Raw genomic sequence first — 27896 nt, 5'->3', positions numbered from 1 at the left:
TTGGTCTACGTGGCATCCCAGTTAGCGTTTTTTTAATTAAAAAATGGTGGGGCCTGTCTTTCATACTCTCCCACCTCTCTCTCTTCCCCACTATCCTCTCAATCTCTCTCTCTCTCCTCCCCTCTTTCTCTCAATCTCTCTCTGTTTGCAGGCGTGCACGGGGGCGGGCGGCGGATGGCAACGTTGAGCGCGAAGTGCTCGCGGTGGGCGAGGCGGAAGTGGAGCGTGGAGGTGTTGGTGCGAGGCGAATGCCCGCCTCCGCCGGATCGGTGGCCGCGGGGTCTCCTCCTCTGCTGCCGCCGCCGCCTCGCCTCGCCTCCTCCGCCGCACCACGCCATTGCTCGCAGCCTCATCCGCCGACGCTTGCTGCCTCATCCCCCGCCGCTCGCCTCCTCCTCCGCCGCCGCCTCGCCTCGCTCGAGCAGCGCGAGCTCCCGCCGCACCCCGCCGCCGCTCGCCGCCTCATCCCCCGCCGCTCGCCTCCTCCTCCGTCGCCGCCTCGCCTCGCTCGAGCAGTGTGAGCTCCCACCGCCGCTCGCCTCCTCCACCGCCGCCGCTGCTCGCTGCCCCCCGCCTGCCGCTGTGCGCATGAGACAGAGAGTGAGATAAGAGAGAGGAAGAGTGAGAGAGAAGAGAGAGAAAGAGAGGGAATAGTGGAATAGGAGAATGACATGTGGGTCCCACATTTTTTAAATAAATAAATTGCTGACTAGACTACCATGCGTACGCCACGTAGACCAAAACCACCGCAGATTGGGTCGAGGGGGGTAATTCGTCCGGTTTGCATAGTTAGGGGTGAAGAATATCCGGTTTTGTGATTCAGGGGGTAATTCGGACGACCGCAATAGTTTAGGGGGTAATTCATACTTTTTCCTTAAATATATTTTTATAATAAATTTATGTTGGGTCGAAAATATTACTATTTTTTATAAACTTGGTTAAATTTGAAACAGTCTGACTTTGACCAAAGTCAAAACATCTTATAACCTGAAACGGAGGAAGTACGAATTTGTCCACACGAATTTATCACGTTACTGTTGTTTGTCACAGTTTCAATTAGTTTTAGTCACTTCGCCCCTATTTTCAATTGTAATTGTGATTTTACCCTCATTTTTTAGAGTTTACGATTTCACCATGTTTTTGAAAATGAAATCGCCGTTTGCCCCTATAATGGACGACAGTTATATGGGTCCCACAATTGCGAGTTAAAGAATTGAAAATAAAAAGAAAACAAATGATTTTTGATATACTCGCTCTGCTTATAAATATTTGACACCGTTGATTTTTTTAAGAGTAGATTACATCGCCGGTACACGAACTTGTTAGGCGGGTGCAATCTAGTACACGAACTTGTAAAATGCTCGTTTTGGTGCATGAACTTGTCTGGTGCGTGCGGAGGAAGGCAAGAAGATACTACATGGCTAATCTTATTGATTTAGGGGATAAATTTGGGAAGGTTGCTATTAGACATACACCTCTTCACTAAAAAATAGAATGAGATACAATGATAGTAGAAAAAGATTAAAAAAACCGAGCAATGATATAAAAGTTAGAAATATATAAAATTCATCATTCTAGGATGAAAATAAAGTAGAGACTAAATTTATAAATATTGAATATCTTATGCACATTCACTACACGTATGCACGTCACATCGTAGTTAACATCAGCTTCATAAAATTAACATTGCCAAGTTATTTTGGTCCTCATTCACATGAACTAGACAAGTTTGTGTACTGAAACGAGCATTTTACAAGTTTATGTACTAAATTGCACATATCTAACAAGTTTGTGTACCACCAATATAATTTACTCTTTTTTTAAATATGTTTAACCATTCGTCTTATTAAAAAAAATTAAGTAATTATTAATTCTTTTCTTATCATTTGATTCATTGTTAAAATACTTTTATGTATACATATAATTTTAAAAAGTTAACGGTGTTGAATATTTAGAAACGGAGGGAGTACCAGATTACCGCTTTACCCTTGAAGGTATGAACTAACCTAAAGCTCTACAATTCCCTATCCGTTCCCTATCCCCGAATCCTAGCGAGGAGAAACAACAAGCAGCGAAGGCTCTAGCAAGCCGGCAGGTGCAGCAAGGCAAAACGGGCGGCGGTGGGGCAAGTCTGCTTGGCGAGCCAGTGGCGGCGGGAGCAGCCGGCTGCAACCTGCAGGGTGAAGAGGCGGCGCAGCAAGCCAATTGCAAGGCGAGGCGAGCGAGCGGGCACGCAGGAGCAGCCAATGGCAAGGCAGGACTGCAGGAGGCTTCGGCGGCTCCGCGTGGCGAGCCGATGCAAGGCAAGCAGGCCGGCGCTGCTAGTGCTCAACAACAGCAGGAGGCTTCGGCGGCTTCTTGATGAGAGCGGGTACAATAGTGGGCGATACCAGCTCCACATATAATTTTGGGATGACGTGGAGGAGAGAGGAGAAATGAGAGAGAAGGAGCGGGGCGACTATTTTGTCGCCCAGCTGCACACGCAGTCCAAGATTGTGGGGCCCGCCAGTAGATGGAATCATGGAAAAGCAGCGCGCCAGCACACCGTAGATGGGAAAGCAGCGCTCCTCCTCTACCGCGACCGCGGACCTTGTTGACCCAGCCGCCGCCGTCTCCTCACTTCCGCCGACGCGCCGCATTCGTCCCTCTCGGTCGACGCCGTAACCGCGTCCGCCACACAGCCAGCCGTCCTGCTCGGTCGCCGCCGTCTGCAACGTCAACCGCGTGGCCGCCGTCGTTCGGCTCGGTCGCCGCCATCTGCTGCGTCCGTCGGACTGCCGCCGTCGCCCGGCTCGCCCGCCGCCGTTTCCCGCGTCCGTCGCCTCCTTCATCGCGGTCGCCGCCATTTGTCGCATGGCCGCCGTCGTTCGCTACATGACTGCCGTCTTTGTCCTGCCCGACCGCTGACGTATACCGTGTTAGCCGCAAATTAAAGTCCGGCCATTGTCGTCCGCTTCGGCGTTCGTCCCGCTCGGCCATCGCCATCCCGCTTCCGGCGCACATCCGCCATGGCCATCGTCATCTAGCCTAGCCACCACACTCACATGTATCTGCTGGACTACCGCCATCACCTGCGTGCACCGGATGGCCGTCGTCATCCACCTGCTCAAGCCCACATCATCTTCACAGGAGTCATCGACGGAATGGTAAAGAAAAGATGGGAAGAGAAGAAACAAGATGGGAGGGGTAGGAGGAAGAAGGAGAACGAGGACAAAATAGTGGACCTCACAAGGATAGTAAAATATTTTGTTATAGTATTGTTATTGTAGATATTAGCTGCATTTACTATAGATGACACGGCAATTTAATTTTTTTAGAGCCGGCAGCCGGCTCTCTTACTGACCTTGCTCAAAACATTAATTCCCAACGTTGCTTCTACTCTGTGGTTTCTGTGCCTCTTTTGCATGAATACTTATGCTATTTTGTCATATCATCAAGCTTGCTAGAAGTTCGATAAATATCAGTCCAAAACAGGGATAAATACACATTTCAATGCATAGAAGTAGGGCAAATATGCAATAACAAACAATGGTAAATATATCTTTTCATCACTGATTTAACACCGTCAAACTGACCATCCAAATCAGGGGTAACATGTTGCTGTATTTTCAAAAGAACTAGGGTAAAATCGCAAACCCTAAAAAATAGGGGTAAAATCATAATTGCTATTGAAAGTAAGGGCATGAACGCAATTGTCCTAAAGGATTTGGGTGCTTCTCATTAGATGAGGAATGGTTGGGGGTTAAAAGGTGGTTGGGGATAAGATGAGGATGAATTTAATGAGAGTTGATTAATTAAACTGCTGTATGCATATACGTAACATCCTAATCCAATTGAGATGTAGCCTGTGTGATCATGATTATTGTGCGCACATTGAATAGTATCAACTTTTTAGTCGAGCCAGAGCGGAACTAACTTATAAATACATGTCCTTACAATCATATCACTTTTGGGTTAAACCTTTAACACGAAGAGAGAACTAAAGCGTAAGTGGGCTCGTTCGTTGGACGAACTGCGCGACGCGGTTCTAGAGGATAGACGGTTACATTATAGCCTAGCATTCTGGAGACCGACTGTTACACTATAGCCTAGCGGTTACAGTGCTCAAGTAGCATCTCTAGTTCTAAGGTTTGACTTCTTACGGGAGCGAATTTTAGAACTTTTTTTAAAAAAGGAACACGCTGGTCTTGGGGTGGCTTTTGTCCGCCGGTTTGGGTGAGACTTCTTTTTCTTAATAAAATGCCGTGTGGGTGGCTATTTACCCGGCGGTCGAGTTTTTTTTAAATAAGTAGTACTCTAAAATGTTATTATGCTTATACTTGTTGTTAATTTATAAATACTTGGATTATTTGTATTTGTTTGTGGATGGAGGGTGTACTCGGTAGTTTTGCTATCGCTACCATGGGTTAAATTTTAATGGTGTAACTATTGGCAAAGTGAAAAGATACTGACAGTAAATTAACACTACAAACAATAATCAATTATTTTTAGATACATATATCTATAGATCTTACTATAAAAAATGATTTTCCAAATACATTAGGTTCCATTTTTATAGGTGGACCATTAAATAAACACCTGTAAAAGTATACTCTATTTTCATAAATGGTAAAAAAGGTGAAAAATATTATGCATATTAAATTGTAATTGGTTGTTTGGCCCTGTTTGGGAATTTTAAAATTCTAGCAAGATTGGTAGTCAGTTTTTGAGAATTTAGAGAATTTAGAGAAACTGAAAACCCTAGCTTTTGGATTGTAGTTTATTTTCCGGGTTCTATAACCATAGCTTTTTAAAATCTGAATGAAAAAACTAGACTATTTAGGGGTGCTTATGATTCTAGAACTAGTTGTAACTGCCGGAAACTCCCCATACATGTGTCACGTCCTAATAAATTCATCTCGAAATAAAAATCATTCTCTAAAAGGAATAATGTCACGCCCGGAAGTTTCCCCTTTTGCTTGCTTTAAAAAAAAATTTGGCTAAATAAATCGTCCGAAGAAATTATCTTAATTAACCTAGAGCTAATTCCCTAATTAATAAATGCAAATAATAATTGGAATTGGCATTGTGGGATTTTTCTTGGGTTCCACATGTCACAATATATTAACAGGATTTTTAGTGGAATTTTCAGAGCCTTGGAAATAATTTTTACCAATTAAAAATCACCAAAGTGCAATTTTAATCCCTGGAAAAATCTTTTTTCTCTTTTTCTTTTCTTTTCCCTCCTTTTTTCTTTGTTGGGCCGTCGGCCCACTCCCTCCCGCGCTCGGCCTCCTTCGTTTGGGCCGGCCCGTTCCCCTTCCCCTCTCTCCGGGACGCTGACAGGTGGGGCCCACCTGTCAGGCCGTCCCCTTCCTCCAGCCGCCCGCCTCCGCCGGCAATCGCCGCCGCCTTCTCCGCTCCACGTCGCGCCTCCACTCCGCGCCCGCACCTCGCGCCCACGTCGCCGCCCTCTCCCTCCACATCTCCCGCGCGCGCGCGCCCGCAAGTGGTGGGGGATTTGAATCCCCCACTTTCTCTCTCTCCTCCCCACGTCGCCGGCCAAATCGGCCACCTCCCCGGCCACGTCCGCCCCCTCCCGCACCTATACATCGCTCTCCCGAGCTCCCTCTCTCGTTTCCCCCACTTGCCGTCTCCTCCCGTGCCCCCTACCGCGCCCGCGCCGTCACACCCGAGCTCCGCCGCTTGCCGCCGCCTTCGGCCGCGAGCCGCCGCCGCTAGAGCCGCCGCCGCGCCGCACCATCGCCGCCGTCGCGCTCACCGAGCCCGCCCGCACCTCGGCCGCCGCTCGTTTTCCGTCCGCCGCCGCCGGACCCCGATTCCCCCACATCGCCGGTGAGGACTACCTCTCTCTCCTTCTTTCTTTAATCTCTCTCCCGTGCATGCCGCCGCCCTCCGCACGTGCATCGCCGCGCTTCGGCCATGCGCCGCCACCTTTCGGCCGCCGCCGCCGCTTCCCGCGCCGCCGGTCCCCGCCGTCGGTGGTCGTGCCTCGCCGCCGCCTCGCCCCGCTCGGTCTTGAGGCCGAGCTGAGCCCGGCCGATACCTCCCTCCCCCTCCCTTTTCTCCCCTTCACGCGTGCGCCGCCGCTTTTGGCCGTGCCGCCGCTCCGGCCGTCCGCCGCCGCCTTTCGCGCCGTCCGCCGCCGTCTCCCCGCACCGCCGGCGGTCGTGCGCCGTCGTCGCCTCGCCATGGCCGGCCGGCTTGAGCCGTGCCGAGCATGCCGCCGCCCACTCCCTCCCCCTTGAGCCGCTGCCCGTGGGGCCCACATGCCGGCGCCTCCCTCGCCTCCCCCTTGAGCCACCGCCTGGTGGGGCCCACCTGCCAGTCGCCACCTCCCTCCCTTTGGAGCCGCTGACCAGAGGGGCCCGCATGTCGGCGCCGCCCCCCTTCCGCTGACGTCAGCCCTGGGACTTATTGCGCAATAAATTAATTAAGGACTTTTCTTTATTAGTAAAAACACAGTTTATCTTCTAAAATTCATAACTAATTCATCCGAGCTCCGTTTAAGTCCATTCAAGTCTCAGTAAATCAAGAAAAATGCAAAGAATCCATTAAAAATGGTTTTGTTTCCTGTTTCAGTAGTCTTATAGCATGTTTTGCTTGTGTGCTTTGTTTGTCGCGTAGATTTCGGCCGTTTCGTCGATCCGCAGTTTCTCGAAGACGTTGCTGAGGTCTCATCAGTGCGAGAGCAAGGCAAGTCATGCAATACGTTTGACCATATTGTACCCAATTTACAAATATCCCGCATTTCTATTAAATGTTGCATTCTTTTACAATATCATGTGGGATGGGTCCTACTACTCAGCCATTTATTGTTTACCATATGCCATTGATAACCTGGGTATCAAAATGACTAGATGTTGGTTTAGGAAATGCTTAGCCATGCTTAGTTCAACTAGCACACACATGGGGATCACATTATTACATAGACTTTGACTATGAGCATAGCTTTGGATTGGTGCCACCGCAATGGTGTGAGTTAATTAAAATACACTGAATGGTGGGCTGTGGGTGCATGGTTTTGCTGGTCGCACCTATGGCAGTTAAGGACCGGTTCACGGGAAACCCTGGGAGACTTACCGTGCTTACCACAAGCGGGAGTGGGTAACTGCTTGATCTGAAGTATAGCTCGACCCTTTCCTAGGCACCGGTGGCGAGGGTGGGCGTGATGGAGTTGGGTCGGCCGGGGTGTCCGGTTGTCCAGCTGCCGGATTCACCGCGGCGCAAGAGGGGACCGCCCACTGCCTTTTGAGGGGTGGGGGTGAAACCTTAGCGTGGTGTGGATGGTTAGGGGAGGGTTATGTGGAGGGTCTTGTCACGATTTCCCCCTTTGCAGTATCATGGTGATACTTCGGGGCATGGCGACATGTGTGGAATCGTGTCTTGTGGGTACAGTTGTACACCTCTGGCCAGAGTAAAACTATTCGAATAGCCGTGCCCGCGGTTATGGGCGATCAACCAGATTCACCGTGATTAGTCTCACCCTTAGTTTAGCTTAATGAACTGGTGTAGTTCAGGTGGTTGGTTGGGCCTGTTGCAACGTGGTGTAGCGTTGGACAGTGATTGGTTAATATTGATTAATTACTACAGCTGTTTTACTGCTTTCAACTACTGCTTTTAAATGCTAGCTTTATGCAAAAGAACCTCTAGCACCCTTTGGTTATATCCTGCATCATACCTCCTCTTCCGGTATGACTTGCTGAGTACAGTGGGTAGTACTCAGTCTTGCTCTCTTTTCCCCCACACCAGAGCTGAAGATCTTCCTAGTTGGAGCTGTTTTGTCAAAGTTGGTTTCGTCGCTACCGTCAAGGATTGCCTGTGGAGTGGAGTCGCCCGCTGCTGAAGTCAAGCTTCCCGGTTTAGCTCGCTTTTATCTTTTCCGCTGCATTTGTAATCTTTTCTATTTTTGTAAGACGTGGATCTGTATGTCAACAATTGTCGTTTGTGTACCCTGGCTGGTCCTGGACAGGGATTTAATGCACATTCAGCTTAGAAATTCTGGTTTGAGAATTTCTGGGCGTGACAAGTTGGTATCAGAGCCGACCTTGACCGTAGGACAAGCCAACTGGAAACCCTAAGAGCCCTCTGAACCCCTTTTTCATCTGCATATGCCTTTTTGCACCTGGAATTGTTTCGGGAAAATTTGGAGTTTCGCCTCTTTGGTTTGCGGGAAAAATCTTGGTCGTTCATTCGGATCGGATTTTTTTTTTTAAAAATGAGCTCAGCCTAGGGCTTTAGAAAAATTTTAGTTGGAGTTTATTCGACAGTCAGTCGGGAATTTATTGGGGGTTATGCATTAGGTCGTGTCTATATTCGATGGGGGCAATGTTATGCGCATCATTTTCCATGCAACTAGTCTATGTATTGATTTATTGTTTAGTTGCATTAGTATCTTTATTTGAGTTCATGAAAAATGTTCTATGCATAAAAATCATCATGCTCGGTTATTTATTTGAGTCTTCTTTTGCTTTGTTTAATTTGGATTTGAGCATGAGTTGGTCCCTATCCCTTGTCTACTTTAGATGTCAGTCCTATCCCTCGTTTGCAAGCGCCGCCTCAAGCTTCAGAGTCGCCGCCCTTAGCTTTATCGCCTTCTTAGTCTGTTTGCTTGCTAGTTTTCGTGTTTAGGTTTGTTGCTTGTGGGTTAGTCGGCGGTCGATATCATGTGTCAGTGGTATGACTGCCTCAATTAGGAGTTGCGTGCCTCTTTTTCAGTGTTTTAATCAAGATTAAGATAATTGCACTTAAATTCATAAGCAAGATTAGTTTCTGAGCCCCCTGTTTTTCTTTCTTTTCTCATATTTCTACCTATCCCCTTCAGATGGAGACAAGGAATGGTTCACGCGACTCGAACAACGCTAGTGGCAGCGAAGAGCCGATCAATGGAGCACGTGCCAACGGTGCATCTGACAACAGTCCGTCCCCACCGCCCGAGAACCCAACAATTGCTCAGGTGTTGGACAATCAGACTCAGATGATGACAATGATGATGCAACAGATGCAGCAACAGTACCATCAGGTGATGCAGTAGGTGCAGCAGCAAGCACAGCAGCAACAGCAGAACCTGCAGTTTGGTCCTCCACCTCCTCAGTCCAAACTGTTAGAATTTCTTCGTGTCAAGCCGCCCACCTTCTCAAGCACCACCAACCCAATCGAAGCCCACGACTGGCTTCATGCCATTGAGAAGAAGCTGAATCTTTTGCAATGCAACGAGCAGGAGAAGGTTGCTTTTGCTACACACCAGCTGCAAGGCCCCGCTTCTGTTTGGTGGGACAACTACATGGTGACCCGTCCAACTGGGGCAGAGGTTACTTGGACAGAGTTTCGTCATAGTTTCAATAAAGCACAGGTTCCCGAGGGAATTGTGGCACAAAAGAAGAGAGAGTTCCGTTCTCTGCAACAAGGAACCAGAACAGTTATAGAGTATTTGCATGAGTTCAACCGCCTCGCGCGCTACGCCCCTGAGGACGTGCGTACCGATGCCGAGAAGCAGGAGAAGTTTCTGTCTGGTCTTGATGATGAATTGACTAACCAGTTGATCTCTAGAGATTATGAGGACTTTGAGAAGCTGGTGGATAAGGCTATCCGTCAGGAGGAGCACTGTAACAAAATAAACTGTAAGAGGAAGGCAGCTCAGTTCAGGACTCCCTAGGGGAAGAGTCAGAAGCCTCGTTTCACAATGGGACATCACGGTGGACCTTCCACCATGGTTATCCGACCGCACCGTCCCTACCACCCGGGTAGCTTCAACAAGAACCACCATAGTGGCAGTCACAACAACAGTGAGCAGCACAGTCTCAACCCTACTCCGAGTTCACTAAAGATTCCAGCTCAATCAGTTCGGCCAGCTCTGCCAGAACAGCCCAAGAGGTTGGGAGAAAAACCCGAACTCTGCTTCAATTGTAACAAACCCGGACACACGGTTGGAAAGTGCCCGAAGCCAAGACGTACTGGACCCAAGTTCGTTCAGGCCCGTGTTAATCATGCATCTGCAGAGGAGGCGCGGTCAGCACCAGAGGTTATATTGGGCACATTTCCCGTCAACTCGACACCGGCAGTAATATTGTTTGATTCTGGTGCAACCCATTCCTTCATTTCCAAGCGTTTTGCTGGTGCACATGGGTTATCTTTAGTGAAGCTTAAGATACCAATGCGAGTTCATACTCCTGGAGGTGGCATGACCACAACTCACTACTGCCCATCTGTGACAGTTGAAATCCAAGGGTTGATTTTTCCAGCCAACCTCATTCTTCTCGAATCCAAGGACCTAGATGTCATACTTGGAATGGATTGGTTGACAAGGCACAGAGGAGTGATTGATTGCGCCAGCCGCACCATCAAGTTGACCAATGCAAAAGGAGAGGTGGTAACCTTCCAGTCTCCAGTGCCGCGGAAGCCAGGGATCAGTTTAAACCAGGCTGCTGGTGAAGAACAAGAGGTAGCAGTGGAGAAAACCACTAAGAAGCTGGAGGATATTCCCATAGTCAGAGAGTATCCAGAGGTTTTTCCGGATGATCTGACAACAATGCCACCAAAAAGGGATATCGAGTTCCGGATTGACTTGGTACCTGGAACTGCACCGATCCACAAGAGGCCTTACAGAATGGGAGCCAACGAGTTGGCGGAAGTCAAGAAGCAAGTTGATGAACAGTTACAGAAGGGATACATCCGCCCGAGCACGTCGCCTTGGGGTGCTCCGGTTATCTTTGTGGAGAAGAAAGACAAAACCAAGAGGATGTGCGTTGACTACCGCGCACTCAATGAGGTCACCATCAAGAACAAGTATCCTTTGCCAAGGATTGATGACCTGTTTGATCAGTTGAAAGGAGCTACTGTGTTCTCTAAGATAGACCTGCGATCAGGCTATCACCAGTTGAGGATCCGCGAAGAGGATATTCCAAAGACAGCATTCATCACTCGGTACGGGTTGTTCGAATGCACAGTTATGTCTTTCGGACTTACTAATGCACCTGCCTTCTTCATGAATTTGATGAACAAGGTGTTTATGGAATTTCTAGACAAGTTTGTCGTGGTTTTCATCGATGACATACTTATCTACTCCAAGTCCGAGGAAGAACATGAGCAGCATCTTCGGCTGGTACTTGAAAAGTTAAAAGAGCACCAGCTATATGCCAAGTTCAGCAAGTGCGACTTCTGGCTTAAGGAAGTTCAGTTTCTCGGTCACATCGTGAATGCTCAAGGAGTAGCTGTGGATCCAGCAAATGTGGAGTCAGTTACCAAGTGGACCCCACCAAGGACAGTCACTCAGGTTCGGAGTTTCTTAGGACTTGCGGGTTATTACCGCCGGTTCATTGAGAACTTCTCTAAAATTGCTAAGCCAATGACACAGCTATTGAAGAAGGAAGAAAAGTTTATCTGGTCTGCTGAATGCAATCGGAGTTTTGAAGAACTCAAACGACGGTTGGTGTCTGCACCAGTCTTAATCCTGCCTGATCAGACGAAAGATTTTCAGGTCTATTGTGATGCATCTCGCCAGGGGCTAGGATGTGTGTTGATGCAGGATGGCAAAGTGGTTTCTTATGCTTCACGGCAGTTGCGTCCTCATGAAGGCAACTACCCGACGCACGATCTGGAATTGGCCGCAGTCGTTCATGCTTTAAAGATTTGGCGGCACTATCTCATCGGTAACCGTTGTGAGGTATATACAGATCACAAAAGTCTAAAGTACATCTTTACTCAACCTGATTTGAATCTCAGACAGCGAAGATGGTTGGAGCTGATCAAGGATTATGATATGGGAATACATTATCATCCCGGCAAGGCTAATGTGGTTGCAGATGCCTTGAGCAGGAAGAGCTACTGCAATGTTGCATGGGTAGAGCAACTATGTTGTGAGGTTCAACGCGATTTGGAACATCTGAACCTTGGTATAGTTGAGCACGGATTCGTGGCTGCCCTAGAGGCACAGCCCACACTGGTGGAGCAGGTTCGCATAGCTCAAGCAAGTGATCCTGAAATAGCAGAGCTCAAAAAGAACATGAGAGTTGGAAAAGCCCGAGGTTTTGTTGAGGATGAACAAGGAACAATCTGGATGGGAGAAAGATTGTGTGTACCCGAAAACAAGGAATTAAAAGACCTGATACTAACCGAGGCTCATCAAACTCAGTATTCCATTCATCCCGGTAGTACTAAGATGTACCAAGACCTCAAAGAGAAGTTTTGGTGGATCAGCATGAGAAGGGAAATAGCTGAATTCGTAGCACTCTGTGACGTCTGTCAACGAGTAAAGGCAGAACACCAAAGGCCAGCAGGTTTGCTACAGCCACTTCAGATTCCAGAATGGAAGTGGGAAGAAATCGGAATGGATTTCATCACCGGTTTGCCCAGGACATCATCGGGGCATGATTCTATTTGGGTAGTCGTTGACCGACTCACCAAAGTGGCTCACTTCATTCCGGTGCACACTACCTACTCAGGGAAGAAATTAGCAGAACTCTATCTGGCAAGAATTATGTGTTTACATGGTGTACCTAAGAAGATCGTGTCTGATCGAGGAAGCCAATTTACTTCAAAGTTCTGGCAGAAATTACAAGAAGAATTGGGAACCCGGTTGAATTTCAGCACCGCTTACCATCCACAAACAGATGGCCAGACCGAGCGAGTCAATCAAATACTAGAGGATATGTTGAGAGCCTGTGCGCTTGACTTTGGTGGGGCATGGGACAAAAGCTTGCCGTATGCTGAGTTCTCGTACAACAACAGCTACCAAGCTAGTCTGCAGATGGCACCGTTTGAAGCACTGTATGGACGGAGGTGTCGTACCCCGCTCTTCTGGGATCAGACAGGGGAACGCCAGTTGTTTGGTACAGAAGTTTTAAATGAGGCAGAAGAGAAAGTCAGAGCTGTCAGGGAAAGATTGAGAATCGTGCAATCTCGGCAGAAAAGCTATGCAGACAACCGACGAAGGGAGCTCGCTTTCGAAACAGGGGATTATGTGTATCTCCGTGTCACTCCGCTCAGGGGAGTACATCGCTTCCAAACCAAAGGAAAGTTGGCACCACGCTTTGTGGGACCATACAGGATCTTGGAACGTAGAGGTGAAGTTGCTTACCAGCTTGAGCTTCCCTCCAACATGCTTGGCATCCATAATGTGTTCCACGTCTCTCAGTTGAAGAAATGTTTGAGAGTTCCTGAGGAACAGGCAAGTCCGGATCACATCGAAATTCAGGAAGATCTGACATATGTGGAGAAGCCGACTCGTATCCTCGAAACCAGCGAGAGAAGGACCAGAAACAAAGTAATAAGATTCTGCAAGGTTCAGTGGAGCCACCACTCAGAGGAAGAGGCCACTTGGGAAAGAGAAGATGAGTTGAAGGCCACCCACCCGCACCTCTTCGCCAGCTCTTCCGAATCTCGGGGTCGAGATTCCGTTTAAGGGGGGTAGGTTTGTCACGCCCGGAAGTTTCCCCTTTTGCTTGCTTTAAAAAAAAATTTGGCTAAATAAATCGTCCGAAGAAATTATCTTAATTAACCTAGAGCTAATTCCCTAATTAATAAATGCAAATAATAATTGGAATTGGCATTGTGGGATTTTTCTTGGGTTCCACATGTCACAATATATTAACAGGATTTTTAGTGGAATTTTCAGAGCCTTGGAAATAATTTTTACCAATTAAAAATCACCAAAGTGCAATTTTAATCCCTGGAAAAATCTTTTTTCTCTTTTTCTTTTCTTTTCCCTCCTTTTTTCTTTGTTGGGCCGTCGGCCCACTCCCTCCCGCGCTCGGCCTCCTTCGTTTGGGCCGGCCCGTTCCCCTTCCCCTCTCTCCGGGACGCTGACAGGTGGGGCCCACCTGTCAGGCCGTCCCCTTCCTCCAGCCGCCCGCCTCCGCCGGCAATCGCCGCCGCCTTCTCCGCTCCACGTCGCGCCTCCACTCCGCGCCCGCACCTCGCGCCCACGTCGCCGCCCTCTCCCTCCACATCTCCCGCGCGCGCGCGCCCGCAAGTGGTGGGGGATTTGAATCCCCCACTTTCTCTCTCTCCTCCCCACGTCGCCGGCCAAATCGGCCACCTCCCCGGCCACGTCCGCCCCCTCCCGCACCTATACATCGCTCTCCCGAGCTCCCTCTCTCGTTTCCCCCACTTGCCGTCTCCTCCCGTGCCCCCTACCGCGCCCGCGCCGTCACACCCGAGCTCCGCCGCTTGCCGCCGCCTTCGGCCGCGAGCCGCCGCCGCTAGAGCCGCCGCCGCGCCGCACCATCGCCGCCGTCGCGCTCACCGAGCCCGCCCGCACCTCGGCCGCCGCTCGTTTTCCGTCCGCCGCCGCCGGACCCCGATTCCCCCACATCGCCGGTGAGGACTACCTCTCTCTCCTTCTTTCTTTAATCTCTCTCCCGTGCATGCCGCCGCCCTCCGCACGTGCATCGCCGCGCTTCGGCCATGCGCCGCCACCTTTCGGCCGCCGCCGCCGCTTCCCGCGCCGCCGGTCCCCGCCGTCGGTGGTCGTGCCTCGCCGCCGCCTCGCCCCGCTCGGTCTTGAGGCCGAGCTGAGCCCGGCCGATACCTCCCTCCCCCTCCCTTTTCTCCCCTTCACGCGTGCGCCGCCGCTTTTGGCCGTGCCGCCGCTCCGGCCGTCCGCCGCCGCCTTTCGCGCCGTCCGCCGCCGTCTCCCCGCACCGCCGGCGGTCGTGCGCCGTCGTCGCCTCGCCATGGCCGGCCGGCTTGAGCCGTGCCGAGCATGCCGCCGCCCACTCCCTCCCCCTTGAGCCGCTGCCCGTGGGGCCCACATGCCGGCGCCTCCCTCGCCTCCCCCTTGAGCCACCGCCTGGTGGGGCCCACCTGCCAGTCGCCACCTCCCTCCCTTTGGAGCCGCTGACCAGAGGGGCCCGCATGTCGGCGCCGCCCCCCTTCCGCTGACGTCAGCCCTGGGACTTATTGCGCAATAAATTAATTAAGGACTTTTCTTTATTAGTAAAAACACAGTTTATCTTCTAAAATTCATAACTAATTCATCCGAGCTCCGTTTAAGTCCATTCAAGTCTCAGTAAATCAAGAAAAATGCAAAGAATCCATTAAAAATGGTTTTGTTTCCTGTTTCAGTAGTCTTATAGCATGTTTTGCTTGTGTGCTTTGTTTGTCGCGTAGATTTCGGCCGTTTCGTCGATCCGCAGTTTCTCGAAGACGTTGCTGAGGTCTCATCAGTGCGAGAGCAAGGCAAGTCATGCAATACGTTTGACCATATTGTACCCAATTTACAAATATCCCGCATTTCTATTAAATGTTGCATTCTTTTACAATATCATGTGGGATGGGTCCTACTACTCAGCCATTTATTGTTTACCATATGCCATTGATAACCTGGGTATCAAAATGACTAGATGTTGGTTTAGGAAATGCTTAGCCATGCTTAGTTCAACTAGCACACACATGGGGATCACATTATTACATAGACTTTGACTATGAGCATAGCTTTGGATTGGTGCCACCGCAATGGTGTGAGTTAATTAAAATACACTGAATGGTGGGCTGTGGGTGCATGGTTTTGCTGGTCGCACCCATGGCAGTTAAGGACCGGTTCACGGGAAACCCTGGGAGACTTACCGTGCTTACCACAAGCGGGAGTGGGTAACTGCTTGATCTGAAGTATAGCTCGACCCTTTCCTAGGCACCGGTGGCGAGGGTGGGCGTGATGGAGTTGGGTCGGCCGGGGTGTCCGGTTGTCCAGCTGCCGGATTCACCGCGGCGCAAGAGGGGACCGCCCACTGCCTTTTGAGGGGTGGGGGTGAAACCTTAGCGTGGTGTGGATGGTTAGGGGAGGGTTATGTGGAGGGTCTTGTCACGATTTCCCCCTTTGCAGTATCATGGTGATACTTCGGGGCATGGCGACATGGGAGCTAATTTCTTCAAGCAATTTAAGAACAAGGAGTTGATGAACATGTTCAAGAGGCTATGCAATCAGAACCAGGAGAAAAAATTCAATGAGCTTTGGAAGAGATTAGATGAGTTGACAGGCAAATGTAGTGACCAGCGTGCAACAAGACCAGCGGCCGCTGTACCTGACCCTCCTCAAGCACTCGGAGCTCTCCCAACAGACAGTGTAACATTGGTTAGAAGAACTGGGGAGCAAATTCGAAAATTTTCTCAGTGGATTGAGAATGAGCCAAAAGAGAAATGGGCTAAGACTTATGACACAGGTGGTGCTAGATATGGTATAATGACAACAAATTTGGCGGAAGTTTACAACTGGGTGATGCGCGGTGTCCGTGGACTCCCACTAGTTGGTATAGTGGAGTTCATTTTACATGGGACATGCAAGTATTTCAGGGAGCGGTTCCAAGCAGTTTTTCCCTCTATGCCGAACAACAACATTTTATTTGGAACTTTCATGGAGAAAAAACTAGCGGAGTGGCGTGCAAAGGCCATGAAACATCGAGCTCTAGTGCAAGGTACCCAACAACACAGGTTTGAGGTACTCTGCCAAGACAAGGCAGGCAGGGGTATCTACCGCAAGAGAGTAAAGCAGGAGTGCGTTCTCAAAGACGACGGCACATGTCACTGCTCCTGTAGAAAGCCGACGCTGCTCCACAGGCCATGCACCCATGTCATTTCCGCGGCATCTGAGTGTGGCATCCAAGATGCAGTATATGTGTCACAATACTTCTCCAAGCAAGCAATATATCACACATGGAGTGGCGAGATTTTTGGCTTCGGTGTAGCTGGGGAGTTCACAAATATTAACGATCTGATAATCTATATTCCTGACCCAACGAAACTCCGAGACAAGGCGGGACGGAGGAAGACTCGGCGCATCCGCAACGATATGGATGAGTCGGAGGCAGGCAGGGTGAAGCGGTGCAGCAAATGCGATGAACGTGGCCACACCTACAAGTATTGTCCTAAAGACAAGGAAAAACCAAGTGCGGCGGAGGCAGGTCTATCAGGATCAGCAGCAGATGGAGCTCGCCCTACGGGTGAAGGCACTACTTCAAGGCGACCCCGTCCTAGACGTTCTCGTGGAACGACCGGTTACGTGGTGTAGTTCGTGTGTTGTATGTTGGCAAAAGGCTTTGCTTGTAATTTCGTTCGAACTTATCGATATGTTCGCATTGTGTTGTGTTGCGAACCACTTGTTAGACTTCCGCATGTAATGTCTTTATGTTTTACGGCTTGTAATTTTGTTTTATGTTATTTCATTCTCGTTACGTGCCTTTGTGTAACGAAAGTTATGTTCTCAATAATCTGCACTCTTGCATGTCTCTATAAGTATTCTTCCGTTTCAGATAACTTGTTTTTACAATTATATTATTACCTTCTTATTTACCCTAACATGTAACACGTTACTTGCAGAGATGGCACATCCTGAGTTGTTGGATCCGGCGATAGATCAGCGCCACCGGTCGTACCTTACTGCGGTGGAGGGGGCTCAGCTTGGGACGTTCCGTCCACGGTCGTCACGTGAGCGACTTTTGGTTCACGACTCCTTCGTCGAGAGGTATGGTTTTACTGTGTTCACGACACCGGGCTTACCTTACTACGGTGGAGGGGGCTTAGCAATGTGTTCATTTTAACGTCTGGTATTATTTCGCTTTCGCAGGTTGCGTGAGGCCGGTCTCTTACCGTTGGCTCGGCTAGTTGAGGCCGCGACCGGCGACGATGACGTGACGAGACGTTGGGACCCGGACAGGTCCCTCCTAGCAGCGTTGGTCGACCGGTGGAGGCCGGAGACGCACACTTTTCACCTGCCGTGCGGTGAGGTAGCCCCTACCCTGCAGGATGTCTCTTACTTGTTGGGGCTACCGCTCGCGGGAGACGCTGTCGGGCCAGTTGACATGGGTGTCGACTGGAAGGACGAGCTGACGGCACGTTTCGCACCCGTGCAGCGCCTACCAGGTCTACCGCTCGAGCCGTTGCAGCAGCACCGCAACACCGGGCCTACGAAGAGGTGGCTGCTTCAGTTCACTGTAAGTTCTTTCTACCTAAACTGACGTGTATTATGTACGTAACTTGTAAAGTGCCTAACATTTCATCCAACGCTTGCAGGTTGACCAGCTACCGGAGGAGGCCGACGAGTACTCCTTCAGCCGTTGTTTGGAGGCGTACTTGTTGTGGCTTTTTGGGTGGGTGATGTTCTGTGGTAGTCACGGACACTCGGTCGACCGGGGTCTCGTGCACTACGCCAGGAGCATCGCCGACGCCGCGGTCGGTGAGGTGCCTCAGTGGAGTTGGGGCTCCGCGTTGCTGGCGGCTCAGTACCGTGGCCTCTGCGAGGCTTGTACCAGGACGGACCCTGGCGCGATCTTCGGTGGGTGCCCTCTCTTCATTTCTCTTTGGGCGGCTGAGAGGATTGCGATCGGCCGCCCCCTTGTGGAGCACCACCCTTACGACGCGTCGCTGTACGAGAACAGACCGGCGGTCGACTACCCAACGATGGGTACTCTGTGGTGCCGGCGTCAGGTACGTCGCTAGTATTTGGTAATGTTGTCCTACTATTGTTAACTTCATCCTACGTCACACTGACCTTATTGTATTGCAGCGCCGATGGGCTCACGTGCAGGTTAGGCGGTCGTACGCGGAGTTTGTGATGGAGTTCGACCGCCTTCTGCCGACGGACGTAGTGTGGGAGCCCTACAGTGCCTTGCTTACCCACAGTCGGGCGCCGCTAGGCCTGTCCACACTCTGCACGAGGGACCAGGCGTACTGGATGACTACGGTTCCGATGGTGTTCGACATCTGTGTCGAGCCGCACGCACCTTACCGCGTGATGCGGCAGTTCGGCTTCCGTCAGTCCTTTCCAGTCCCGTTTCCGGCGGGCGTCACGGCTGCCGTTCACCGGTAAGCCGTTTTACTACGATTTAATATGTTGCATTAACATCGGGCTGTCCATAATAATTTGCTTTGTTTGTCGTTTGCCCTAATACAATACATTAATTTGCAGGTACTCGCGCAAGGGTCAGCACTCAGCTGGTCACTGGCCTGCCAAGTTGGGGCCTTTTCTCGACGACTGGTTGCTTGCTACCGAGGAGGTCGTGGACCACGCGGGAGAGCCACACACGGAGGAGGGGTATGAGGCGTACCTACGTTGGTATCAGCCACGCACCCGTACTAGAGTCACCTACGCTCCGACGGAGCAACAGGCCCACGCCGCGAGCGCCAGAGACCTCTACGCCAGGCACCGCGACCAGGACTTCGCTCGTGCGGTGAGTACCTTGCATCGCACCATCGTCTCATCATCCTTTCTGTTGGACAAAGGCTACGAATATTTACGTTGTAATTAACCGTGCAGGCCGTTGAGTGCAACAGGGTCGTCGTTGATGCTACAACGGCGATCCAACGGTTAGGCGCGGGGATTGAGGTGGGGGCAGACGAGCACCTGTCGACGTACACGCGGATACGGGACTCGATGCGCTCGGTTCTCCGTGCGCTGACCTGTCGTGCTGCCGACGTTGCTCAGGCAGACGCAGCACCACAGGTGCGTCCCCGACCGACTGCTCCTCGTCCAGCTGCGCACGTTCCTACGCCGACACCCCCTCCCTTCGGAGGTACGTATATTCAAGGTCTATTTGTACATCATCAATCAATTGATACTCAATTTATGTGTAAGCTTACAAGTGTCGCGTCGTCGATGTGTAGGCTTCGCTCAGCCTGGGACGACGCCGGGCGCCCACTCCTGGCAGGCTGCGGGGTCATCGTCACAGGCAGGTGTGTCGGCCTCGCTGTCTGCGTAGTTCTGGCAGGACGCCGGGACTTCGTCACAGCCGCCCGGCACGTCTTGGCAGGGTCCTACCGGGACTTCGTCCGAGCACGGGTGGGCTTCCGCCACGCACTTCGACATTAGTGACTTCGACTTCCCGGACATTATCGGTCCCTCACAGCTTGGAGGCGCACCGCCGGTGCACACGCAGGAGCAGTCGCCCTCCACCCCACTCCCAGACCCTCGCGCTACCCGTGCTGTCCCACCGGATCGCTTCACGTACTCCCAGGACCACGTGCGAGCACAGGCCCGGAGGACCAAGCGGGGTCGCGGCGCGAGTCACGGCCAGTAGAGCAGACATCTCTTTATTTTTCTTTACATTCTTGTACTATATGGTTGTAAACTGAATATGTTGTTGTTTATATTCGGGACTCGCATTCCTACACTTCGCTGTTACGTTTTCCAAAAACAGGAGTCCTTTCCAGCCGTTGTGCAGAGAGGAAGCTGCCGCCCTTGCAGAGGGCGGCAAGCCCTCGGCTCCCCGCGGCCCGTGCGCGCCGTCAAGACGCACACGGCGCCGTGTGCCACGTCGGCTTGCCGCCCTTGCGAAGGGCGGCAGGGTCTAGTTTTGCAAATTTTTTCGGCGCTATAATATTTCTGTAAATATTAAAAAAAAAAATCTAAAAACAAAAAAAACTCCCGGAGGATGAAGGAGCTCCCGACAGGTGGGGCCCACCTGTCGGTCTCCACAGGAGAGAAGAGCGGGCGGCGTCGGCTGGGCCGATTGGGCCGGCTCGGCCGCGCGGGAGAGAGAGGATGTTGGGCCGAAATCGGCCCAACGACTTAGGGAAGGATTTTCAAAACTTTTTCAATTAAAATAATCACTTAAATGATCTTTCAATTGTTAAAAATACTTCCAATGCTCAAATAATTCCAAGAAAAATCCTGAAAATACTTGGACACTAAAAGTACTTAACAAAATTATAATTAGACCATTTAATGATTAATTTAATATTTAAATAATTGCTGAACTGCTCTTTGTATGATTAAAATTAAGAATTGAGCTCCGAAAAATCCAAGAAAATTTCAGAGAGTATAATTAACCATGGAGAATTTAATAAAAATTAAATCCACCCATGCTTTATATTTAGGAAATTTTATTTCCCACATTTAACTTCACTTGTAAATTAATGAACATTTAATATAAATTCTAATAATAATTTATTAAATAATTTATAAATCCTGAAACAAAAATCAGGATGTGACACCGAGCCCAGCCCAAAGTGTGTCCTCCCTCCCTCTCTTTTCCTCCCCTCTCTCTCCCGGGCCTCCACTTCCTCCTCTCCTCCTCCCGGCCTGCCTCGGCCCAAGCCAGGCCGAGCCGAGTCAGCCGCGTGCGCACGAGCGCTAACCGCGCGACCGCGTGGGGCCCAGGCATCGGTCGTCTCCTTCCTCCCGCCGGCTCCTCTCTCTCCCCCGTGCAACCCTAGCTCCTTTCTTCCCTCAAATCCGCGCGAATCAATTCCCTTCTTTCCAAATTGATTGGGGGGAATTAATACCCTTTCCTTCCTCTTCAATTCCCCCTAATTTCCCCCTTGCTTCGTGCTCTCAACCGCCCGGAACAGCCGCGCCATTCCCGGCCACCTTCCATGGCCGTCGGCCCCAAATCCCGCCGCCGTTCCCCGCCTCTCCCATGGCCGGATCGCTCCCTTCCACTATAAAATGGAGCCTCCTCCTTCCGTTCTCTCGTTTTTGCCTCTTCCCGAGCTCCCCCGTGGCCACACCACCTCTCCCCGCCGCCCTTCTTTCTCTCTCCCGTGCCGCCGGCCGCCTCTAGCCGCCTGTGCCGCCTCGCCTGTGCACCGGCCGACGTCGCCACCACCTTCCTCGGCTCTGCGACGCCACCCCCTCTGCCGGCCTCACCGTCCCCTCGCCCTAAGCTCGCCGGAACGGTGTCCTCGTTGACGTCCAGTGGCGTTACCGCCACTGTGCCGCCTCCAGCCGCTCTGGTTGCCGCGCCAGAGCGCCGGCCGACGTCGTTGTCTCCTCCTCCGGCGTCGAAGCGTCGACCTCCACCCCGGCCTGCCCTCGGTTTCGTCCGGAGACCACCGTGCCGCGTCGGCTTCTCCATCCTCCATATCGACGTCTGTCACGCCCTGAAGTTCCCCTCCCTTGCTCTAAATTCATAAAATAAATCGTCCGAAGAAATTGTTTAATTTAACCTAGAGATGAATCCCTAATTAATAAATGCAAATAATAATCGGAATCGACATGTGGAATTTTTCTTGGATTCTACATGTCAAAATATTCTAACAGGATTTTTAGTTGAATTTTCAGAGCCTTGGAAATAATTTTAACCAATTAAAATAAGCAAAGTGCAATATTAAATCCCTGGGAAAATCCTTTTTCCTTTTTATCTTTTCTTTTCCCTCCTTTTTCCTTTTTCTTGGGCCCGGCCCATTTCCTCCCGCGCCGGCTCGCTCCTCCCTCCTACTCCCGAAGTTCACCCGGCCTCCTTCTCCCTCTCGGGCGCTGACAGGTGGGGCCCACCTGTCAGCCCTTTCCCTAACCTCCGGCAGCCCACGCCTGCGCCAACCGCCGCCGAAACCACCACCCATCGCCGCCCGCCTCCCCCGCCTTCCGCGCCCCACTCCGCGCCCTGCGCCCACGTCGCCGCCCACCATCCCCACTCCTCCCACTCGCGCGTGCACCCCGCAACGGAGGGATTCAAATTCGAATCTCTCTCTCTCTCTCTCTCTCCATTCCCCACGTCGGCGAGAAATCCGGCCGCCTCCCGGCCTCGTCCGTCTCTCTCGAGCCCCAATAAAGCTTCCCCGCACTCCCCTCCACCTTTTTCCTCTTTCCGCCGCTCTCTCCCCTGCCCTCCATCACTCCCGCACCGCTACACCCGCCGCCGCCGCCTTTTCCACTCCTCCGGTCGCAGCTCGCCGCCGCTGGAGCCACCGCCGAGCCAATCTGCTGCCGCCATTAGCTTCGCCGCCGCCAAAGCTACCCCGGCCGCCGCATCCCCATCCAATCCCGCCGTCGGGGCCCGCTTCTCCCCGCGCGCCGGTGAGTACCACCATTGCCGCCGCCTTCGGCCATGGTTTCCGCCCGCCGTAGACCACCCCTCTCCCTCTAATCCTTCCCATTTTGTTCCCTAGGAGGTCCCGGAGATCGTTCGCCCGTCGCCGTCGTCCTCCCGTCGCTCGTCGTCGTCGTTCGCCGTCGTCTCCACTCGCGCCGGCCAACCTCGGTGAAAAAACTCCCCCTCCTCCCTCTTTCCCTCTCTCCCGTGTGCGTCGCCGTCCTCCGCGCGCGCACCGTCGTCTTCGGCCGCCGCCGCCACTTTTCGCGCCGTCTGCCGTTGCCGTCCGCGCCGCCGGTTGCCGTCGCCGGCGACCGCGCGTGCCGCCGTCGCTCGCCATGCTTGGCCTGCCGGCTTTGAAGCCGAGCCGAGCCACCAGTCGCGCCCCTCCCGCCTTGTGCCACTGCCAGTGGGGCCCACGTGCCGGCGCCCCTCCCTCTCTCTCTTGAGCCGCCGCTCGGTGGGGCCCGCTTGCCAGCCGCCCCTCTCTCTCCTTGAGTCACTGACCCGCGGGTCCCGCGTGTCGGCGCCACCCCTCCTTATGCTGACGTCAGCCCTGGGATGAATTATTGCGCAATAAATTGATTAAGGGTTTTTCTTTTATAGTAAAAACACAGATAATCTTCTAAAAATCATAACTAATTCATCCGAGCTCCGATTAAGTCCATTCAAGTCTCAGTAAATTCATAAAAATGTATAGAATCCATTAAAAATGGTTTTGTTTCCTGTTTCAGTAGTCTTATAGCATGTCTTGCTTGTGTGCTTTGTTTGTCGCGTAGATTTCGCCCGTTTCGTCGATTCGTGGTTTCTCGAAGACGTTGCTGTGGTTCCATCAGTGCGAGAGCAAGGCAAGTCATACATTGCAATTGATCATATTGTACGCAATTTACAAATGTCCCGCATTTCTATTAAATATTGCATTGTTTTAAAATATCATGTGGGATGGGTCCTATTACTCAGCTATATGTTGTTTCCCTTACGCCATTGATAACTTGGGTATTAAAATCACTAGACGTTGGTTTAGGAGATTGTCACATCCTGATTTTTGTTTTAGGGTTTATAAATTATTTAATAAATTATTAATAGAATTTATATTAAATGATCTTTAATTTACAAGTGAAGTTAAATGTGGGAAACAAAATTTCCTTAATATAAAGCATGGATGGATTTAATTTTTATTAAATTCTCCATGATTAAGTCAACTCTCTGAAATTTTCTCGGATTTTTCAGAGCTCAATTCCTAAATGATACAAAGAACAGTTCAGTAATTATTTGATCAATAATGATCTAATTATAATTGTTAAGTGCTTTTCTTGTTTAAAATCCTTAAATTATAAATTGTTGTTTAAAAGGAATTATTAGAAATGATTTTAAAAGCTTAAAAGAGAAGATCTAATTTTAATTTGTTAAATCTCAATATAAAATTGGGCTAGATAAAATTTTGTTAAATACTTTGCTTAATTCTATAATTCCTAGATTTTTCTGGGATTTATTTGAGCTAAGGGAGTATTTTTAATAAATGGAATTGCATTTCATGAATAATTTAAATTGAAAAAGGTTTTTAAAAGTCTTCTTTTGGCTTTGGGCCGAAAGTCGGCCCAAAACCTCTCTTCTCTCTCTCCCTCGGCCCAGTTCGGCCCAGTCCGCCGAGCCGCCGCTCTCTCTCTCTCTCCCGCTGACAGGTGGGTCCCACCTGTCTGGCCTGTCTTCCTCCTTCGGCCGCCGCCGCCCGAAACCCTAGCCGTTGCAGCCGCCGTCTCCTTCCAAAATTCCGTCGCTCCTTTCCATCTCCGGCCGAATTGATAGAGGGGAAATGATCCTCTTGATCTCCTCTTCCTTTTCTCCTTTGGAAACATCGGCTAAATCGGTTTGGAAACCGTTGGATTCGAGTTGGATTCGGATTCGTTTTTCCCGAAGTTTCCTTCGCCGTCGCCGGCCGCCGTGGGCCTTCGCCGCCGCCTCTTAGCCCCTTTAAAAGGACCCCCGAGCTCTCCTCTACCCGCCGCCCCCTTCGCCTTCGCCTCTCGTCGTCGGTTTCGCCCTAGCGCCGTGTGCCCTAGCGCCGCCGTCGCCGCCGTCGCTCCAGCCATGCGCCGCCGCCGTTCCAGACGTCGCCGTCGCTCGGGAAGACCGCCGTCATGGTCGCCAAGTCGTCGCCGTCCTCGTCCGCCCCTTCGCCGTCGCCGAAGATCACCGGAGCACCGTCGCCGCCGTCAAGCCGAAGACCGCCGCCGCTTCAACCTCGTCGCCGTTGTCGTCCGTTGTTCTTCCGCCGCCGTTTTGGTCACCGGTGAGTTCGCCGCGTCGTCCTCTACGTGCTGGTGCCCTTCGTTTGCGTCCTCGCACTGTCGTTCGCCGGCGAGCGTGCGCCGTCCGAGCCGCCGAGCCGCCGCCGCCGGTGGTGACGTCATCGCTGACGTCATCGTCCCCGTCCGTCGTGAGCCGGTCGTGGACCGATCGATCTCGGCCGTACGTTTTGGATCAAGTCGATCTCGGCCGTCCGTTCGCGTGAACCGCCGCCGTGCGCCCGGTCCACCGAAACCCTAGCCCGCTGACGCAATAATCCTCCTTTTCCTTTTCAAAAATAATTCATTATTGCGTCATAATTCAATTAAAATCAATTTAAGTGTTTTAATCCGATTAAATCTTCAAAAATTCATAACTAATTCATCTTAGCTCCGATTTAGTTGGTTCAAGTCTCTAAATTTTTCTAAAATTGAGATATACATGTTAAAAATATCCACATATACTGTTCATGCTTGTTTATGTGCTGTTTTGGTGTTTTTGCTTCTTTTTGCTTAGATTCCGTCGTTTCCGGAGAGTCCGTTTTCGCCGGAGAAGAATTTGAAGAGTTCCAAGGCCAGCAAGGCAAGTCACACAGATCCCAAACAACCCTTTGAGCATGTTGATCCTATTTAAAGCTACTGTTTTTATTCAACTATTGCATTTATTTTCGAATGTCATTGGGTGGAAATAACCTATTGTTTGTTACAACCCTTTTGTTCTTGATTACTTTATTCCTTGATACCTTGGGTTATTATAACTTGACTAGTTGAGCTTTATATATTGGTTCAACTAGATATTAGATATAATTGCTTAGCCCTGCTTAGAAACATTAGCTCACTATTGGGTTAACTTATGACTCACTGTTATTTAATGATGGCTGAATGATAGTTCACGATGGTCAATCGTGATTAGTTAATTAATTAATGTGCCAACTAAAACCTGGTAATGGTGGGTTGTGAGCACATGGTTTTGATGGTCGTGCTCATGACAATTAAGGACCGGTTCACGAGTTTCGGTTGTGAAACATTAACCGTGCCAACCACAAGCCAGCATGGGCAACGGCTTTATCTTTTGTGTAGCATGGTTCATTGCGGGGCACCAGACTGAGAAGTGGCGGAGATAAGCCCACGGGGGTCGCTGGGGAGTCCATACCTTGTTTATAAGGGGGTGATTATGATCCAGGAAAGGTGCGCCGTAGTGGATTGTGTTATGCAAGGGGTATTGTCACAACTCCTTTCCGAGGTACCGTGGTGGTATTGAGGCACATGGTGACATGATGTGGGGTTGTGTCTTGTGGGTACAGTGGTACACCTCTGATCAGAGTAAAACTATTCGAATAGCCGTGCCCGCGGTTATGGGCGGGTCTAACAATGTCTTTCGTGATTAGTCTCACCCTTCTCACCATAGTAAATGATGCTTCAATTGGTAATAATTTGATTAGCTCCTGGTTTGGAATGGTATATTCCTGGTTTGGAGATAGAACTGTGCAGCCGGGATGGTTGTTCAGAATGGTTGGGCCTATGCAACAGGGTATGTTGTATAGCGTTGGATTAATATTGTTTAATTACTTAACTGTTTTATCAAATTCTCAAATGTTTGCTAAATGCTGCTTTTGCAAATGAACCCTACTATGCCATCCTTTGTTATCCTGTGCACTTGCATATTTGCTGCGTGGCTTGCTGAGTATGTCATATACTCACCTTGCAATCATTCATCAGAGGAAGAGTTCTACAGTGAAGCTGATGGTGTGGAGGATTAGGTGTAGCCCTGGTCAAGCTGCCTGTGGAGTGGAGCCGTCTGCGCCGTTTATCTTATTTTCCGCTGCTTAGATCTTTATTGATTGAGAGGAACTATCTACCTCTGTAATGACATTTTATACGCTTAATCATTAGAGTAATAATTGTACTCTATTATCAATTTGTTCTTGTGTGCCTCGGCTGATTCCTGGACGAGGGTTCACACACATGTAAGCGTTTGGAATTTTGGATAGAAATTCCGGGCGTGACAGAGATGCTTAGCCATGCTTAGTTCAACTAGTGCACAAAAGGGGGTCACATTAAAGTATAGGCTTTGATTATTAGCAATAGCTTTGGATTAGTGCCACTGCAATGGTGTTGGTTAATTAAAATACACTACATGGTGGGCTGTGGGTGCATGGTTTTGCTAGACGTGCCCATGGCGATTAAGGACCGGTTCGCGGGATGCCCTGGAAGAACTTATCGTACTTACCACAAGCCAGCGTGGGCAACGGCTGGGCTTGTAGTGTAGCTTTTCTCTAGCTGACGTACCCAGGCGAGGGTGGGCATGATGGAGTTGGGTCGGCCGGGGTGTCCGGTTGATCGGCTTCCGGATTCACCGTGGCACGAAAGGGGGGTTGCCCGTTGCCTGCTGGGGACGGGGGCGAACCCTAAGGTGTGGTGCGATCGGTTAGAGAGGGTTATGCGAACGGTCCTGTCACGGCCTCTTTCCGGTATGTCGTGGTGGCATGTCGGCGCACGGGAACGTGTCGTGGGGCTGTGTCTTGTGGGTACAGTTGTACACCTCTGATAAGAGTTAAACTATTCGAATAGCCGTGCCCGCGGTTATGGGCGGTCGACCAGATTCACCGTGATTAGTCTCACCCCTAGTTTAGCTTAATGAACTGGTGTAGTCCAGGTGGTTGGTTGGGCCTGTTGCAACGTGGCGTAGCGTTGGATAGTGACTGGTTAACATTGCTTAATTACTACAACTGTTTTTACTGTTTTCAACTACTGGTTTTAAATGCCTGCTTTATGCAAATGAACCCCGTAGCCTCCTTTGGTTATATCTTGCATCATACCTCCTCTTCCGGTATGACTTGCTGAGTACAGTGGGTAGTACTCAGTCTTG

General features: G+C 50.6%; 2 protein-coding genes across 2 annotated transcripts in view; one reads left to right on the top strand and one right to left on the bottom strand.

Moving 5' to 3' along the window:
• LOC4335110 (probable amidase At4g34880) overlaps positions 1 to 27896 on the bottom strand; it is a 43848-nt gene that overhangs the window by 3795 nt on the left and 12157 nt on the right. The gene's annotated exons all lie outside the window — the stretch shown is intronic.
• On the top strand, positions 175 to 19688 carry LOC112938789 (uncharacterized). Its single transcript, XM_066309394.1, has 9 exons — positions 175 to 600; positions 15821 to 16895; positions 17311 to 17455; positions 17558 to 17924; positions 18004 to 18417; positions 18497 to 18795; positions 18899 to 19160; positions 19247 to 19502; positions 19594 to 19688. The coding sequence occupies exons 1-9, from the start codon at positions 175 to 177 to the stop codon at positions 19686 to 19688; spliced, it is 3339 nt and encodes a 1112-aa protein (XP_066165491.1).

Source organism: Oryza sativa, chromosome 4 (genome assembly GCF_034140825.1).
Source record: "Oryza sativa Japonica Group chromosome 4, ASM3414082v1".
NCBI classification, from domain to species: Eukaryota; Viridiplantae; Streptophyta; class Magnoliopsida; order Poales; family Poaceae; genus Oryza; species Oryza sativa.
This window is presented reverse-complemented; position numbering and strand designations above follow the sequence as displayed.